Source organism: Embiotoca jacksoni, unplaced genomic scaffold, assembly GCF_022577435.1.
Source record: "Embiotoca jacksoni isolate LCO1_2020_lvr unplaced genomic scaffold, fEmbJac1.0.p SCAF_37, whole genome shotgun sequence".
Taxonomy (NCBI): domain Eukaryota; kingdom Metazoa; phylum Chordata; class Actinopteri; family Embiotocidae; genus Embiotoca; species Embiotoca jacksoni.
This window is the reverse complement of record NW_027185389.1, coordinates 227,372-244,691: the sequence shown is the minus strand read 5'-3', so window position 1 is coordinate 244,691 and position 17,320 is coordinate 227,372. Positions and strand designations below refer to the sequence as shown.

The 17,320-nt window shown below is 49.5% G+C and overlaps 1 protein-coding gene across 1 annotated transcript in view; it reads right to left on the bottom strand.

Moving 5' to 3' along the window:
• The window catches only part of kat6a (K(lysine) acetyltransferase 6A), a 31,732-nt gene extending 15,359 nt beyond the window's left edge, over positions 1-16,373 (bottom strand). Inside the window, 6 exon segments of the mRNA XM_069166260.1 lie at positions 177-291; positions 621-702; positions 1,320-1,435; positions 2,650-2,758; positions 13,005-14,557; positions 16,221-16,373. Of these exon segments, the coding sequence (XP_069022361.1) occupies positions 177-291; positions 621-702; positions 1,320-1,435; positions 2,650-2,758; positions 13,005-13,757 (1,175 nt within the window). The 5' untranslated portion in view covers positions 13,758-14,557; positions 16,221-16,373.
• Positions 16,374-17,320: the final 947 nt, after the last annotated feature.

Below are 17,320 nucleotides of genomic sequence, written 5' to 3'. Positions count from 1 at the left end.
TTAATTGATTTGAGTGATGATAGACGACAACCGAACTCTCCAATGACGGCAAAAATATCTGTAAACCGGTTCTCAGCTGTTGGCTTGTGTTTATTGTGGTGAAGCAGATACGTGGCATCTTAGCTGCACCCAGCTGACACTGCAGGAGATGCCATTAGTCGGAGGCAGCTGTGTACCTGTTCTTGGGCCGTCCCAGTGGTGCGTTGTAGCGCCGTTTGATTTGTGCTGCCTTTTCATGTAAAAGCTTCTTTCCCTTTTTCCTGGGTTGGCAGATTTGACAAATCCACATGCCTGAGAGAGAGAGAGAGACAGAGAGAAAGCATGTGTTCACATCCTGTGAGGTGGATTAGACGAGACAGGAGACAGGAGACAGGCTTCAGCGCAGATACCAGCATGCTCTGGGAAGTATCTAATACATTTGCACTTAATGGAGAAGCATTAAGAGATGGGAGGCAAAATAACTCTGGAGATGATTTAATCATTCGCTGTCACTGTAATGGTCATACTGAACAGTAATGGAGGCGCTTCGCGGACTCTATCGGAGCTGAATTCATGGGGCGCCGTAAACAGATAATGAAGCGGCAGGTTACGACTTAAAAGGAGCGCTGATGTTTATTTACCTTTGGGCATCCGCGTGAGGGGAGGATCGCAGCACTCCATGTGGAAGCCCCGGTCACAGGAGTCACAGAACAACATGTTGTCCTGTGCATGCAGACACACACACACACACACACACACACACACACACACACACACACACACACACACACACACACACACACACACACACACACAAAGTACTGATGATTATTGATTGCCTTAAACGTGCACATGAAAAACATTTTAAGCAATATTCCCTTTTTTATTGAGTCAATACGGGTCAGTTGGTGTGATTATATATATATGATGCAATGTGTTTTAAATTACACACATTGGAGCTCATTGAAATGAGTTATTAAAACGAGCTTCCACGTATTCATAAAAAAAAGAAGAAGAAAAAAAAGGGTTTATTATCATTCTGCCAGTTCTCTCCGTCCTCGTGTTCTTTTAATCGTCGTGCATCTTGGCAGCGGGGAGTGAGTTTTGTCTCGCCGTTCAACTTCCCGACAAACATTTGAATAACAATGATTCCTCACTTGACAGAGTAAGAGGGGGGGGGGGGGAAAGAAGAGCGAAATCAAGCCGACTAAAATAGCTCAATGTCAGGCCCACAGATATGTCTATCAGCATCTCTATCTGGCACCGCGGCGGAGAAGAGAGGAGCGTTTGCTGGAGATACCGTCGGGCTGCCGGTCCGCCATATTCGCTCATCCACTCACCGCATTCTTCCCTTGATCCTGACAGCTGCTGCAAGTCTTGCATTCGATGCACTGCCACCACAGAGCCTTGACTCGCGCCGTGAGCTCCGGGGAGAACTTGAGACAGGACGGGTGGCCTGCAAGGTAGACAGACAACGCACACACAAACAAGTGCATCAGCGTCACGCGCTTTTTTTTAAATTTTTTTTATTTTGTATTTCTTTTTTGTCACTGCTGACTGACAGCCGTGACCCACTTGCATCATTGAAGAAGAGGGGCGGGAGGGAAAGAAAAAAGAAAAAAGAAAAGAGAAGCTCCTTTTGGAATTGAAAGCCCTCACTGACTCAAACCTGGCTGCAAAGAGAGTGTTCAAACATAAATGACAATCTGTCAGAGCTGTGCTTTTGCGCTGTTTGAAGAGAAGCAAACAAGACGGCCTCGTCTGGAACAGAAACCCGCAGAGGGAAGAAGAGGAACACTATCGCTCTTCTGCTTTCAATGAGCAACGTCAGGCCTTTGCGAGAATACGACAGCGTGTATCTCAATAAGAACAAGATTTTTATAGGGGACACAATCATCGCGGATTTTCTCAAAATACAAGCCAGAGCCAGGATTAGTTATGAGGTTCGGTTTAAGGACGACATCCTGGGCTTAAAACGAGGACAGATGACAGCTGAATAACCGAAATAACACAGCAGAACAACTATAAAGAATAACTCAAACGGGAAGTTCGAAAGAGGGAAAAATATTCGCAGTTAAAAATGTCCAAAAACAAGAATTTAAAATGTCCGTTAAATAAGGTTCCCGTCTATGTGCACGCTAAATAAAGTTAAAGTGCCGGTTGAAGCACCGACATGAATGCGATGTGTGATCGGTTTAAGCTGAAGCTGAAGTGTCATCAGTGAACGCAAATGAACCTGCAGTTAAACAACGGACGGAAGCAGGGAAAAGGCTGAAAGCAGTGGAAACGTGTGTTGATGTGTAATAACTAAAAGCAGCTGCATTTGTAGACCTGAGTGCAGATCAAGTGTCACTTGAAGAGTAAGAAAGGAAATGAAAGGAAAAAAAAAAAAAAAAAAAGTTGAAGTTTGTGCACTGGAAATAGTTCCTGAAATTACACTCCACAATCTTTCTACGACTTCAGTTTGTAAAATGTGTCCTCGTTCTGTGCTTTGATTTGATTTTGAAACCGCGACTGGCTTTTTATAAATAATAAAAATGAAAATAGTAATACAAAATAAAAAAAACAAATTCTTCTCCTCTCTTCTTCTGTGGTTACTTTGGGTACAAAAATGGAAGCGAGAGGGTTTCCAGGAAGTCGAGTTCCCGCCGGTCAGAGAGCGGCACTCACCACTGTTGCCACAGTCGGCGCAGGAGATGAGCTCCTCCGGCTTCTTGTCGCGATTCTGCTCCTTGGTGCCCAAACAGAAGCTGCAGATGGGGATGGGCTCGGCCACCGGCTGGCAGTGGGACAGAGATGAAGAAGGGGGGAGGGGGGGGAACGGAGGACAGAGGAGACAAAGTTGAGACCGTCAGTCAATTTAACAGCTTCATTGTACAAATGAAAGCAACAAAGTGGTCCTTGTGTGTCCCGACTGCAGCGACTGACTGCTGCTGTGTGTTTTAACAAGCTATCAGCGGACCGAAAATTACAACGGCAACGTGGATCTGCGCGCCGAGAGTTGAGGATAGTGGAGAGCGCGAGAGCCGCCGCGATGAGCGGGCTTGTATAATTTATGTGGCGCGTCATGTTAGCGGCTGCCGTCGCGTGTCAAAACGTCTCCGCCGACTCCGGTTGCCGTTTGATCAAAAAGCCGGAGCTCGGCTGCAACATGTCCCATTTTGACACTTTTTTTTTTCTCCCCCCCCCCTCCTAAAACACGACATCAAGACATTCAGTTCTGGGGCCGCATGAATCTTTTAGGACCCCCCCCCCCCCCAAAAAAAAAGACACGAACCATGTCAGCAGGTGCGCACTTAAGACACAAAACAAACACAGTCTCACAAAGCCAGGGCATAAACACTTAACATGTTGTTACACATCAAACGGGACTCGTGCGTACAATAAAGCTGGAAAACCCCCAAAAAAACAAAAAAATAACACATCCCTTAAGCCCTGCAGGTGCACTTCACCCAGACACAAACACGAGAGGGGGAGAGGACACGGGGCGACTCTCCTTCAAAGTTTTCTGGAGCCTGGAAGCCCTGGGGGAGGGAGTGGGGGGGCGGTGGCTTACTTCTACCTCCGAGTACACCGCCAGTCGTTTTCAGCAACACATTTTGCTTCCTACCGAGCGAACAGAAAACAACTGTTCGGTGTTTGCTGCTTCCAGCCCGCATAAATGTCTGCGATACAAATGGATAACGGCGGCAGTAAGCGCCGGGAGAAAGTTGCGTTATGTTTTTAGAATGCTGTTAATGATGTCGTATGGTGATGTGAGGCGCATATAAAAAACAACAAATCTCTATAGTATATATATATACATAAAAAAGAACAAAAAAATAATGATACAGCTCAGACAGTCGATCAACAGTTGTTGTTTTTTTTATGTTGCATATTGTGTTGAATGAAGATCATCCGCGTGTAATCAAGGCGTTGCCGAGTGATTCTTGGTTCGAACATAACTTCCTCAAGTGGAAAGTTCAACCCACGTAAATCATTGATGTAGGAGCAATACAAAAAAAAAAAAAAAAGATGACACCAGGGCCGCTCTAAACAAAACAAAAACAAGTGCACTGAAAAGTACTAGAACATTTCCAAGGCCCAAATGTACAGTATGTTCATCCAGAAAAAAAATAAAAATCGAGCTGTGGCACCGCCTGCCTACGGCAAGCTGTCCTCAAAAGCCGAGTGTGTGTGTGTGTGTGTGTGTGTGTGTGTGTGTGTGTGTGTGTGTGTGTGTGTGTGTGTGTGAGAGAAGCGCTGGTGATGGACCCTCTGGAGGAGCCGCAGGGCTCCACGGCCGAGATGGGAAAACGCTGCGCTTACGACATCTGTTGACCGACTGCTCTTCCACATTCTCGGCTTTATGGCCGCGCAAGCAAAGAGAAAGCCACTGGTTAAAAAAAAAACCAAAAAAAAAAACAACAACTCGCATGACATCTGGACCGGCGCTTTGCCAGCGGACACGTGGGAACATCTTGAGACAAAGCGGAAGGAGCTTCTTCTGGGACGCGTTAACACCAAACGTGGAGCTTTTCGTATCGCTCGAAACTCTTTCCGCTTGGCGGGATTCGAACACGCGCTGAATATCGGTAGCAAACGACCTGCAGCCGCAGGGAGGCTCGTCTGCCACTGGAGGTGTCGGGAACGTGGAGGATAATCGGCGAGGGAGCTCAACTCGGGACGGGCATTCGAAGCAAAACTATTCAACAATTTTTCTCGGTGCTTTACTTGCACCGCACCTCCTCATTATTATTCGTGTTTTGAAGAAGTTCCACGCAGAACTTTCGGACCGCTGCAGCTGTCTTTGCACGTTTCCCGACATTCGCACCGGGATTATCTTCACCTGCAGAGCTCTGGTTCCCTGAAAGCAGCGCGTTCTTCTTCTCCTTATATTTAATGCCGTCTGGCAGGCGGCCTTTTAGGGCGCCACCTTCGGACGGGAGTAACGCGTTACAACGGGGCGCCGGAGGAGGAAAATAAAAAGAAGGCCCGAAGCCACGAACACAAACCATCCCGGATGTCAGAATCCAGGCATCCGCCCGGGTTCAAAACACGAAAATTGCCGTTACCCTCCCAGAGCTCCTGAAGCTTGACAAGTAGCGCTCACAAACTCTGCGGCAAACTCACTGGCGACTTCACACCGGAGCCGATCCGCGCCGACTTTTGGGGCCAAACGCGAGGTGCGCCCCGGTTCGCCGCGGGGCCGACGATTCACTCCAGCATTCACACCCACGACCGATTTAGAAATCACCAATTAACCTCGCGCGCTTTTGTCTTCGGACCCCGGGAGGAAGCCGGAGCACCCGCAGAATTTAGATTTTAGATTTAGTTTTTTCCATCCGACTTACTCCTTTCGTGTTCAGCGGCAAGCCTAATTAGCTCGCTAATTATTCAATGTGGTAATGCAATACAGCATTAAAAAAAAAAAAAGAAAAAGAAAGAAGAAAGAAGAAAGAAAGAAAAAAAAAAAGGCCCGGAGCAGGAGAATGCTTTTTACAGACACATTAAAGCCAAACCGCTTAATAATACTTAAAAGATAATAAAGCATCTTTTGTATAAAATCAAAGTGCGTAACATTGTGAGGTTCAACTGTCTGAAGTCGTCGCCGCCCCCCCCCCCCCCCCCCCCCTCGCCGTTGTTCACACTTAATAGGACGTGCTTATAATATAATGAAGCCGCGTCAAAGACGCGCGTACACGGCTATCATTACGCTTACGAGGCGAATATTTCGTTTCAGTTGAAACGGCGTGAGCCAGCTGTTGATTCAGTTCCTCCAGCTCATTTCATGAGGCTGCCGTTTGTGTGGAGCTTTACAGCAGCCGGCTGGCAGCGCTCGTGAACTCGGCAGGAAGTCGGCCTCTGACCTGCGATAATGTGTAAATGTTACAAAAGGCGAGATGCCGCAATCGAGAGCGCAAACCGCCGACGTAAACGCGAGCGTTGGTTTTTAGGGAGAGCTGCAAATTACACCGGTGCACACTAAATAACTATCCCGGCTCACTGTGAGCCCACAGGGGCCGGCAGAAATGATTGAAAACGTCGACGGAAGTCCTCGCGTTTCGATATCCGTGTACGTTCCCCGGTAACGCCCACCACAACAAGTTATTATAAGGTTTCCGGCAGCGCAACGGCGTGAACGCTCGTAGCTGCAGAGAGCCGGGTAAGGCTGCATGTCCTGGCAGGGACCAGACAAGAGACAAGAGCTTGATTTATTGGGTTCATTTCCTTCTGACGCCCCCACCTCCCCCCTCACCTCCACCCTCCTCCACCCCCCCCCCACACACACACTTACCCCTTACCCACCTAACACAGCAAAGGGGCTGGGAGACGGAGGGGAACAAAATGGATCGAGCGAGAGAGAGTTAAGGGAAGTAAGAGGTAAACAGAGAGAGAGAGAGAGGGAGGCAGATAAGCGGAGACATGCAGGGTGCACCGGGGAAGATAGAGGCTTACCGCTGGATAAATGTATAAGCAGGAGCTTTCTGTTTATGAAAACAGTTGTTGTTGTTTTTTTACATTTTCATTGCTGACGCACAGACACAAATAAAAATAAAAATACCATAAAAGGGTGATAATGTTGTTGGTTTATACTGTAAGATTTACAAAAACAAATCCAATGACCCGAATGCATTATGAAAAGAAAGCTAGAGATAGATCTTCCCAAACAAACCAGCCAAAGTCACTGGAGAGAAATGGAAGTCGGCAACAAGACGAAAGAAAGGAGGAAGGAGGAGGAGTGAGATAAAAAAAAAAAAAAAAAAAAAAGACAGAGCAGAGGACAGAAATAACAATCCAGAGGGCGGGAGAGGAAACGGAAAGCGTAAAAGGAAAAGGAGAGAGAGGTAAATGTGCAGCAGCCGTCCTCCGAGCGGCCTGCGTGCGACCGACACCTCAATCATTCCTGACGCTTCACCCTTTCCCCGCCGGAGGAGGTCAACCCGCTCCCGCTCGCCCCCGTCGAGCGCTCGGGCCGAAGGGAAGCGAGCGAGCCGGCGTCGCCTTTCACAGGCACCTGGTACGGCGACGCATGCTACAGCGAGGCTTCAGTTACCGGCTGCCGCTGTAAATTAATCCCCAACAGATACCAAAAAAAAATAAAAATAAATAAATGAAGAGCTAATCCTCCCTCCAATAACAGGGATATTAGACCTGCAAAACACAATCCTCAAATTCCTCCAGTTCTTCCTCCCCGTTTCAGCCTTGTTTTTGGTCCCCCCCCCCCCCCCCCACCCCGGGACCACTTCTTACACTTCTCACACTGACTGGACTGTTTGACTTTAAGTGTCATGGCCGGCATTTAACTTTAGGTCCCGTGTGTTCAATGTTTCGTGCTCATTTTCAGGGAGAAAGAAAAAAAAAAAAAAAAAGAAAACCACACTGCTGCGAACTACAAAGACAGACCTCGTGGTAACTGTTAGCATCTGGCAGCGTGGAGCGGCTCGGCCTCCAAACGCCACCCCCAGTTCCCCATCCAAACCAGTCTTACAAGTAACAGGTTCCTCTATAAATACACGCCTGAACGCAAACGGACAGGTTAAGACTCCCTAATCGGACCCAGCCGACACGCCTGCCGACGTTTTTTTTTTTTCTTCCCTGGATCGCTTGTTGTCCAACATGCTCCTTTTATCCAGCAGCGTTTGTCCTGCAGGTGTCGAGCCTCGCTCTTCCTTTACAAACAGACGGGTTATAGGAAGGCGAGCGGCGGTGGCCCGGATTTCCTCTTTGCACGCTGGCTGCTCTTCACTAAAAGACAAGAGGACGGCAGGCAGAGTGAGACAGGAAGGAGGATAACAATGGAGGGGACGGGCGAGAAACAAAACAGAGAGGAGAAACGGAGGGGAGAGAATAAAATGAAATGGGAGAAAAAAAAAAAGAAAGCGGGAAAAGCGTTGCTGTTGTCCTTGTCTCGTCTCAAGTCAAGGATCTCATTAACATGGAAGCCCAATCTCGGCTGCCTGCCCCCCTCCCCCCACCTTCCCTTATGGCCGCCCCCCCCCGCCCCCCTCCGCCCCCACCTCCAAACACAAACTCATTGATCACTGTTACAGGACATGCCGTGCAAGCAGAGACAACGCACAAACACATACGCACTTGTTCCAAAGAAAAAGAAATACAAAAATATCAGTAGCTGATCTTAAGCGCTCGAGACACACCTCGACATGCCTTCGTCCTTGTTTTACACCTTCGGATGTTTTTGCGACGTTCAGATTGGCAGTAGAGACGAATCTGAAAAAAAAAAAAAAAAAAAAAAAATCCCTGCGGCAGAAGGACTCGAAAATAACCGTTTTCAGATCGCTTCGTGTGACGGCGACCCGACGGAGACCCCGCGTCGTACCAACGTGCCCCGGCGTCGCCCTCCGTTGGGGGAAAATAAATAAAGAATAAAAAGCCAGGTTAGCTGGCGGGGGCGCAGAGCTCAAATCACAGAATGAAACGGAGCAGGGGGGGAGGCGGGGAACGGGGGGGGGGGGGGGGGGGGCTGGCCGGGCTCCAGCCATCACTTCCACAGCTGCTCAACACATTGGGCTCTATTCGCGGGGCGGTGAGGTTTAGCCTTACGCGAGGCCCCGCGCGGCTACGCTTCCCGTGCCAAATGCCATTCACATCACAGTCGCCGGTGAGGTGGGAGGTGGGAGGTAAGTGCTCCCCCCGGACGCCGACACCGCCGCTAATGCCCTTTCTATGGACTCGCGCCCAGCTGCGATCTGCTCCGCGCTGGTTCTCGCGCCGCTCGCGGGGTCACGCTGGAAGACCTTCTCCGACAAGACGAATCACGGCCGGGCGCTCGGGGGAGGGGAGGGAGGGAGGGAGGCGCGCACGCCGCCAGGAGGTGTCCCGAGGACTGTCTGGCACGTGCCAATCACGAAAGAGAGACATCACCGCGGACAGATTCAACGCTGTTCTTTATACGAAAGATGTCGTCCCGCTGGAAAGTGTTGACAGCGAGTTCTGGGGATCGTCTTGCGCAAGACCAAAAAAAAAAACAGATATTATCAAATGTAATGTAATCCAACTTTGACATCAACAAACTAAATTTCATCGTGATTTGTCATCCTGCAGTGGAAGTAGAAATACGACGGGCGATAACACGAAACTTCACATAAATCAGAACTAAAAGGGTGAGAAAACACAACAGGAACAGGAAGCAAGAACTGGAGTTTGGTTATGATTTAGTTGCGACTTCAAATCATTTTTACTCTCCAGTGGTTATTAATTGATTCATCCGTGAAAAGTCAAGACTTTTCAGTTAACATACACACCGGAGGCCTTTTGTTTGACTGTCTAACAACTAAAAAGAGAGAAAAGCACTTCATTGCACCCAACTTAGTCATCTTCCCAGCATTCCTGTGGTTCGGCTCTAACTTTGGGAATGCTTCCATCTATCCGGCAAAATCCTCTCCTGCGACTACATAACATGATGAAGCAGCAACGGTGGGATGGGATGGGGCGAGGGAGAGAGAGAGAAAGAAGAGGCGCGTTGCATCCGAGGCATATAATCAATGTCTGGGGGGGGCATTTTGTATTCACCGTCCTCTTGAGTGACAATACGTGATGTCTTCACCTTGAGCAGGCACAAGCAGGGGGTAATGTGTGTGAAGTTAAGGAGACGGGTGGTGGTCGATTGGATGTGGGCAAAGCGGAGTCAATTACACTAAGACAAGTCGGTCCATTATGGTTCATAACAAACTGTGCTGGCCGCGGCAACCAGCCATTAGCTACGGGACGCTAACATTAGCCAAACACTGTTAAAGGGATGAGTGGGACCTTTTTTTTTTGGAGGGAAATCACTACAACACAGTGAACGGGGAGAAATTCTGTTTGTGTGTGTGTGTGTGTGGTCGCCAAGTCGCCTTTTTTCACACGTCCTCGCCGTGACACGGCGCGCCGACGCCGAGAACTCTGGTTCACCCCGCTCCAGCTGTTGAGGAGAGGGCAACCGCGGGGCAGGAAGATCGCTCTTGTCTATTATGACGGGATGAACATCACACACACACACACACACACACACAACTATATACCCACACAGATACACACACACACACAAAGGCTCAGCGTCAAGCCCATCCCACCTAATGGCCGTCGCTTCATACTGCTAACGGGCGCTCGGGGAGGCAATGAGGTTTGCCATCCATATAGCCGTGACCCCTGGATGACTTCGCTCCCCCGTTCAACCTCCCCCTTCATGACCTGGCAATGGCACCCTATTAGGGGGAGAGAGGGGAGACGGAGAGACAGAAATAGGGTCCTGGGTCCCGTTTGAATAGAGCGGCCACCGACGCAAACATCGGCGTGTTGAGTACACAAATCTCCCCGCAAATGGGGTCAAAGCTAGTGCTTAGCCATTTGTTTTGATTCCCCCCCGCCTCCCGCGCCTCCTCCCCCACCTCCCCACCTCATTTCCTTGGGAAATCATAACGGTTAGCAATCACGCGGGGAAATATGGCAATGACGCCGCCAATAGAAAGGCAGCAGCTCCGTCTTCAGTTTTTTTTTTTTTTTTTTTTATCTCTTTGACGCATATCCTTCTCGCGTGGGCTAAATGCATCACCGACACGTCGCCAGCCACACACATGATTGAGCAGCGGTACGCTCGCATCCCTCGAGAGAGAGAGAGAGATATATCAAGGCACCGTCACGAGAGAAGAGAAGCAGGGGGAAAGAGCGGTAAACAGGATTGCGTGAATGCCAGACACAAATGTCAACTTCCTCAGCGCCGCCCGTTCGCGCCCTATCGAGCCCCCAACCTTCAGAAAGAAACGCCGAAGCCTCCGGCTTAAACCGCGCCCACACGGTTTAATCTACAAATCTCAGACTGACAAAACACTTTCACTAGATGCAACAGGGTTTGGCATTTTACACTCCTTCACATGCGCGTGTGCAAAAAAAAAAAAGACTCACCACCCCGCCAAGTGTTTACTTAGAATTTTACAGATTTGATTGGAGAGCTCTGTGGTGTATTAAAACGTAACGGCGCACGTGGATTCACACAAGTGGCGGCAACGCATTCCCACCGAGGTGTGCATTACTTGGTGTTTTCATTTGCCTCGGAGGCAGCGTAGAGCGGGCCGATTCGGGAGCTGAGTCAGAGAGGAGGAGGAGGAGAAGGAAGAGGAGGAAGAGGAGGTTGATCTCTGCTCGTCTTTAAGAAGTGGACCATCTGCAGCCAAGCAGGTCAATGTGTTAGGCAGACCCCCATGTGACTGCAGCCGGCTCTCTAGGCTAATCCTACTACTTGTGTGTGTGTGTGTGTGTGTGTGTGTGTGTGTGTGTGTGTGTGTGTGTGTGTGTGTGTGTGTGTGTGTGTGTGTGTGTGTGTGTCCTCACCAGGAGCCCCTGTGGCTGCACAGACATGTGCACAGACATATACATGTACACACACACACACACACACACACACACACACACACACACACAGCGCCCAGACAAAGCCAGAAGCCAGTCAAAACAGTTGTTAGGACCAGTCTAGTGTCCTCCAGATCTAATGGCTGCCTGATTTATACACGACCGCGCAATGGGCCGCTTGGCTGAGGATTTATGACACGTGAACCAACATTTATGTGTGGTGTCGTGTCCCAATGCACTCAAGTTTGTGTTTATGTCTGCGTGTCTTTATTTGCATGCGACAGTATGGGTTCAAGTGTGTTTATGCGAGAGTGTGTGTGTGTGTGTGTGTGTGTGTGTGTGTGTACATGTCTCCGGCCCTTACAACTCGAGGTTAACAGCCGGCTGCTTTCTCTGATCAGGTTACAAAAGTGGGTGTGTTCCCTCTCTCCTCTGTCGCCTGCATGTCTGCCTCTCCCTCGCCCGGTCTCTCTCTAACTCATTCTGACTCCCTCACTTTCTTCTGGTGCTTCTCTGCCTCTCTTCCCCGCTTTCTGGCTACAGAGGCCTGAAGCTTGCGTCATCCACACGGCCTCTCCCTCTGGCACCACTACAGACCACCTCTCTTCCTCCCTCTGGTCTATGTTCCTCCCCTTCTCCTCCTGCTTCCTTTCTTTCTTCCTCCCCATCTCCTGACAGCTCCTGACAGGGAGCAGCCCCGCAGCCGGTCCACGCTCCCTGCAGGAGGCCGGGACCCACGCGACTCTCTTCCGTGACCTCCCAGCACCTCCGCGGAAAAACCGTCCCACCAGCCGCCCGCCCGGCGTCACCCGTGCGGGACGGCGGCACACACCCCTGAGGTTCTGTCGCTCGCACGTCCACCCAACAAAGCGCCGGCCCGCGGGGTGCTGTTATGTCCCTCTGACGTGACCCGATATCTGTCCAGCACACGTGTGTAATGTCTAAAGCACAAAGATGCACAGTCCAGTTAGTGGAAAGATGCTCACGTCTGTCCCATCTCACAACTACGGCCAACTGGAAACAATCGCACCGTACGCTGCATGAAAACTCACAACTGAAATTCACACATGCATCTTACCGTAGTGTAGTAAATCACAGCCTCGTCACGCATCACCGATTTCAACAAGCAAGAGAAAATGCAGTGCCAATGTCTCAGGTATTACCTGTTGATAGATCTGGGCCATTCTAGTAAAGCTGTTATTGTCAGTAGTAATTTGTGTTGTCTCGATTGCAAAAAAAAAAATAAAAAGACCCAGAGAGTATGTTCACTTTCACAAATCGCGCGCACTTTTTCTCCGGAGCTCCCAAAAAGTTAACGGAGGAGCACATCAGACGTCTTGATTTATCGTCACCACGGCCTCAACTACGGTCTTCGTTTCAGCAAGGTGTCTGTGATTTTATCTGAACCGTCTGATGCCAGCAGACAACAGCGCTTCACACCCATTTATCTTTTTACGTCGACTTTATCTTGATATAAAACAAAGCTCAGTGATCAGCAGAACTCTCCGTTGTGTTCTAAACAATAGAACAAATTTAAAAAAAAAAATAAAAACATCTAAAAGACAACTATCATCCGTGCGAAGTTCCAACATACACAGCCGATCCTAAATGTGACCGGGTGTCTATTCTTTAAGTATTTTATCAGTGTTGAAGTTTGCTGTGCGTGCACACGGTTTTACATGTTTGTTAGACATTACCTTGTCTTTCTCGTGAGGGAGCAACCGGACGGGCGGCAGCGACTGCAGAGACACCATCCTGGTCCCATCGTCCTGGGAGCTGCTACGGCTGATGAGCTGGAACAGGGGACCCTGCTTGGCCACGCGTCCGTGGGCCACGGCCCTTTTCAGGGCCACCCTCAGCTGCTGGTGAAAGAGGCCGGGCCCCATGGAGCCGCTGCCTGACAAGTAAGCTGCCACGTCAGCCTGGCACTTGAGAAAGCGCTCAACGTTCTTTAAGGTGGAACCGCCGGGCTCGTGGAGCCCCTCCAGCGCCCGCTTGATCAGCTTGTTCCAGTCCAGTCCCGCTTTCTTCCCCGAATGGGAATGAGAGCTGCCACCCCCGCTGCTGCTGCTGCTGCCGCCGCTGCCGCCGCCGCCGCTGCCTCCTCCACCAGAGCTGCTGCCGCCACTGCCGCTGCCGCTGCCGCTGCCGCTGCCGCCACCTCCTCCTCCTCCACTAGAGCTGCCACCACTTTTGGGCTTTGGCAGAGCCAAGCGCCCGGGGTTATCTGGGTCCTTGTAGGAGTTGAGACCTTTGTTGGTGACCTTAAGTATGGTACCATCCTTGACACTGAGCTCTAACTGCTCCAGAACCGTTTTGCGGTCCAGACCGTGGGACATAGAGACTGCGTTGCAAATGCGCTCCTCTGACGGTCGCTGCTTCTGCTTCTTCACCTTCTTGATGGCCTCCAGGATCCATTGGGTGTACATAGGGTTCGCCAGTTTCACCATGGCGGCGGTCTAGGTGGGTGTGGGGGCCTTACCGCAGAGACCGCAACTCAAAAAAAAGGGACTGTAAGCCAAGCAAAACACCTGGCCTGCGCCGTAGCGCCGCCGCCTCCTCTTCCTCTTTGCCCTCTACCTGCTGTTTATCCCTTGTCTTGGGGTCGCACAGAAAGTCCCTCAGAAGCTGAGTATGAGCAGCACGGAAAGGAGCAGCTGATCATAGCACAACCCCCCCGAGGCCACCCTCCACCCGGTAAAATCTGTCCCACCCACCACCCACTCCCAGCCAGGTGAAGGTCCCTGGCGAGAAGCAGGGGGAGTGGAGGAAGTAGCACGTCTATTCGCAACTTTCACCCCCACAGCACACAAAGTTGGGTAGAGCAGATCGTAATGATAAGAGGGCCACAAAAAGGCGATATTTCCTTCCGAGACTGACGCAAAACAACGTAGAGACAGTCAATAAGACCCGTTCAGTTAGTTTCCTAACACTGGCAAACTAACCAATTCTCAATATGAGTTGTGCGAGATGATCACGGACTCCATGACATGATATTAGTGTTTCGATGTTCAAGGTGAGGGTAAAACAGCTGATATGTCTCTGTGGGTTATAATATTCCAGAGGACGATGAAGATTTTTCTCTGCCTCCACGTTTCCTCGTTCTTCACTTGTTCTCTTTTTTTTTTTTTTTTTTTACTCTTCCAGCAGTCGGGGCTTCTCAGCTCCGGGTCGGAGCCGATATCTCACCCCAGGGAGCAGCCGGGGCTGATCACCTTCATGCCTATTGGACCTCAGTAGATGACGAAAACTGTAGTCGGAAAGAAAAATGACAACACAGAGAGAGAGAAAAATATTTTAGTGAAACCTTACAGACGAAAGTGAAACACCATGCGTTTGAATAGGAACACAATACCACAATAAAGTATTTAACGGATGTTTAATTAAAGACTGTACCGACACACACAATGCCTTGACACAGATATATAAACAGTACCGTGATGTTTGGCCATCAACAAAACATGCACTCTTCTAACACACGTTATCTCTGTTATAAACACACGAGCAACTCATATTGATAGAAATACGATTGACACAACCACAACCAGCAGAAGACAAAAGTGCTGATAACAAACAAGCGCGACCACAAGCATCCGATATGTCTCACAAACGATGTACGGCGCGAGGTATACCAAAAAAAACAACAACAACAACAAAAAAGGTAAACAACATCATCCTAAAATCGGAACTGGGAAGTTGACAACTTGGCTAGTCGGGTTGCTAACGTAAACACGATGCAGTCGAAGCACAGACTGTTAGCAAACATTAGCTGAGAGGCTAGCTATAAAAAAAAAAAAAAATATATATATATATATAAAAAAAAACAAAACCAAAATAAAGCCAAGTTAACTGTCGCATCGCCAAACTTGTTCCCTGCCGTTGCTGTTCAGTCCCGCTGATATATTCTCGTCAGGCAGTCTGACAACAAGCCTTCCCGCTAACCGCTGTTGTTAGCCCGAGCTAAGCGTTAGCCAGGCGAAGCTAACGTTACGATCAAGATGTTACAAACGTTTAAAAACAAAACAAAAAAACACGTAAACAGCGTGAAAACGAGGAGAAGGTTTCAGCACCAGCGGCTTTCTCCTCCTCTCCTCCTCCTTTCTCCTCTTCTCCTCCTTCCTTCTCCCCCAAGCACAAAAAGGACAAACATCCCCACCTTGTTTCCGACAAATACTCAAAACAATCACAGAGAATAATCTCCTGAATGTCATTCACGTTTTAAATCGCGGCCTTGTTACAAAAAAAAGAAAAAAAAAAAAATGGAGAAAAAAAAAAAAAAAAAAAAAAAAAAAAAAAAGGCACAATGCAACTTTTACCAGACGGCCATCTCAAGACACCTCCGCGGCACCGTGCTCCTCCTCCTGCGGGCCTCCCCACCACCTCCACCACCTCCACCTCGAAGCCTTCCTTTTTAATTTTTTTTCCCCCCGGCAGCGGTGTTCCTCGCCGTCCCGTCCCGCTCCGTGTCCCCGGTCCTCTCCTCCGCCGCCCTCCCGACGTACAAACAAGCCGAAGCGGCGCGGTGAAGACAAGGCCGCTCGGAGCGGAGTAAGCTAGGCCTCGGCTTCCTCCTCCTCCTCCTCCTCCCTCCCTCCTCCCTCTATATCCTCCTCCTCCTCCCACCACCACCACCACCCACCTCCGCGATCACCATCCCTCCGTACCCCTCTCTCCCTCTACCTCTCGCGGTGCCCCCCCCCCCCTCACCTCCCTCCCTCCTCCTCCTCCTCCTCCTCCCCCATAGAAAGCCAGCGCTGGTCCGGTTCTGGTTTCCGAGGGAAAGCTCGCGTAAAGCGGGCCGTGGAAAAAAAAAAAAAAAAAAAAAAAAAAAAAAAAAAAAAAAACCTCACACAACACACGCACACACGCACACAAGCACACCCTACAAATCCCGGCTTCCGCTCGCTACTCACCGGGATTTCGTGTCGAGCCGCCGAGGAGAAGGTGCCAGAACCGTGCGAAACGAAGACAACAACAAGCCTAAAAATGCAGCCAGAGACCAGGGGCTCTAGAGCCGACGCCATCTTTGAGTGGAACAGGAGCACGGCTGGTGGGGGAGGGGGGAACACTGAACCCAGGCAGGGCCAAGGGACCGTCTGCATGGTGCGAGGCGAAGATCCAGGGGAAGGAAAAAAAAAAAAAAAATTCACTGCAAGGCGCGGGGGCGGCGGCGGCGGCGGCGTGCTGTTGCTATGAGAGGGGTGTGGATATTGCTTGAGCACATGAAATGGAAGAAAGGGACAGATGGTGGTGGTGGTTGGAGGAGGAGGAGGAGGAGGGAGGAAAAAAAAAAAATAGAAAGAGAGGATAGGTGTTCACGCATCCTCTGCTGTACTACAGCTACACAAGGAGGAGATTCAAGGGAGCGTCTGCATGTTGCCCAGGAGTTGTAAAAAAAAAAAAAAAAAAAAAAAATCAAAGCCAATGAGCGTGCCTTAACGTTAGAGGGTATTTAAAGATCAAAGTGAGACACCCCTCCACACTGCAGTCTATTGTAGAAGCTGTTTTGTGTTTTGTTTTTTTTTTAAACTGAAGATGGAAAGCGATCCACACAGATTCGGTCCAACCAGAGATGATCAGATGTTGCAGTGTGGAGCTATCTGGGGTATTACGCTCCATGATAAAGCATGCTATTATCTACCTATGCAGAGCAGTGCACTGATGCTTTGCTCGTCAGACTGTGAAACGGAGAATTATCTTTTCCGCCAAAAGAAAATGATTATGTAAACTGTCTGTGGCCGATCCACTTTAATTCATTTCATTAAGTGACAGCTGAGTCTAACACCTTTTCCTTAGAATTTATGTTTGCAGAAAGAAGGGGGTGGGTTACAGCTCTCAGTGCAACATCAATTACAGCATCTGGTGACAGACTGAAGCAACATAATGTAAAGATATCACTCTCGGTGCATTTGAACCTGCACTGCACTCAATTTAAATGTAATTTGCCCTGAATGTGCGTAAAGTTATGGATACTTCGGGTCCTAATATGTCACGCAAAATTAAAAAACATTAA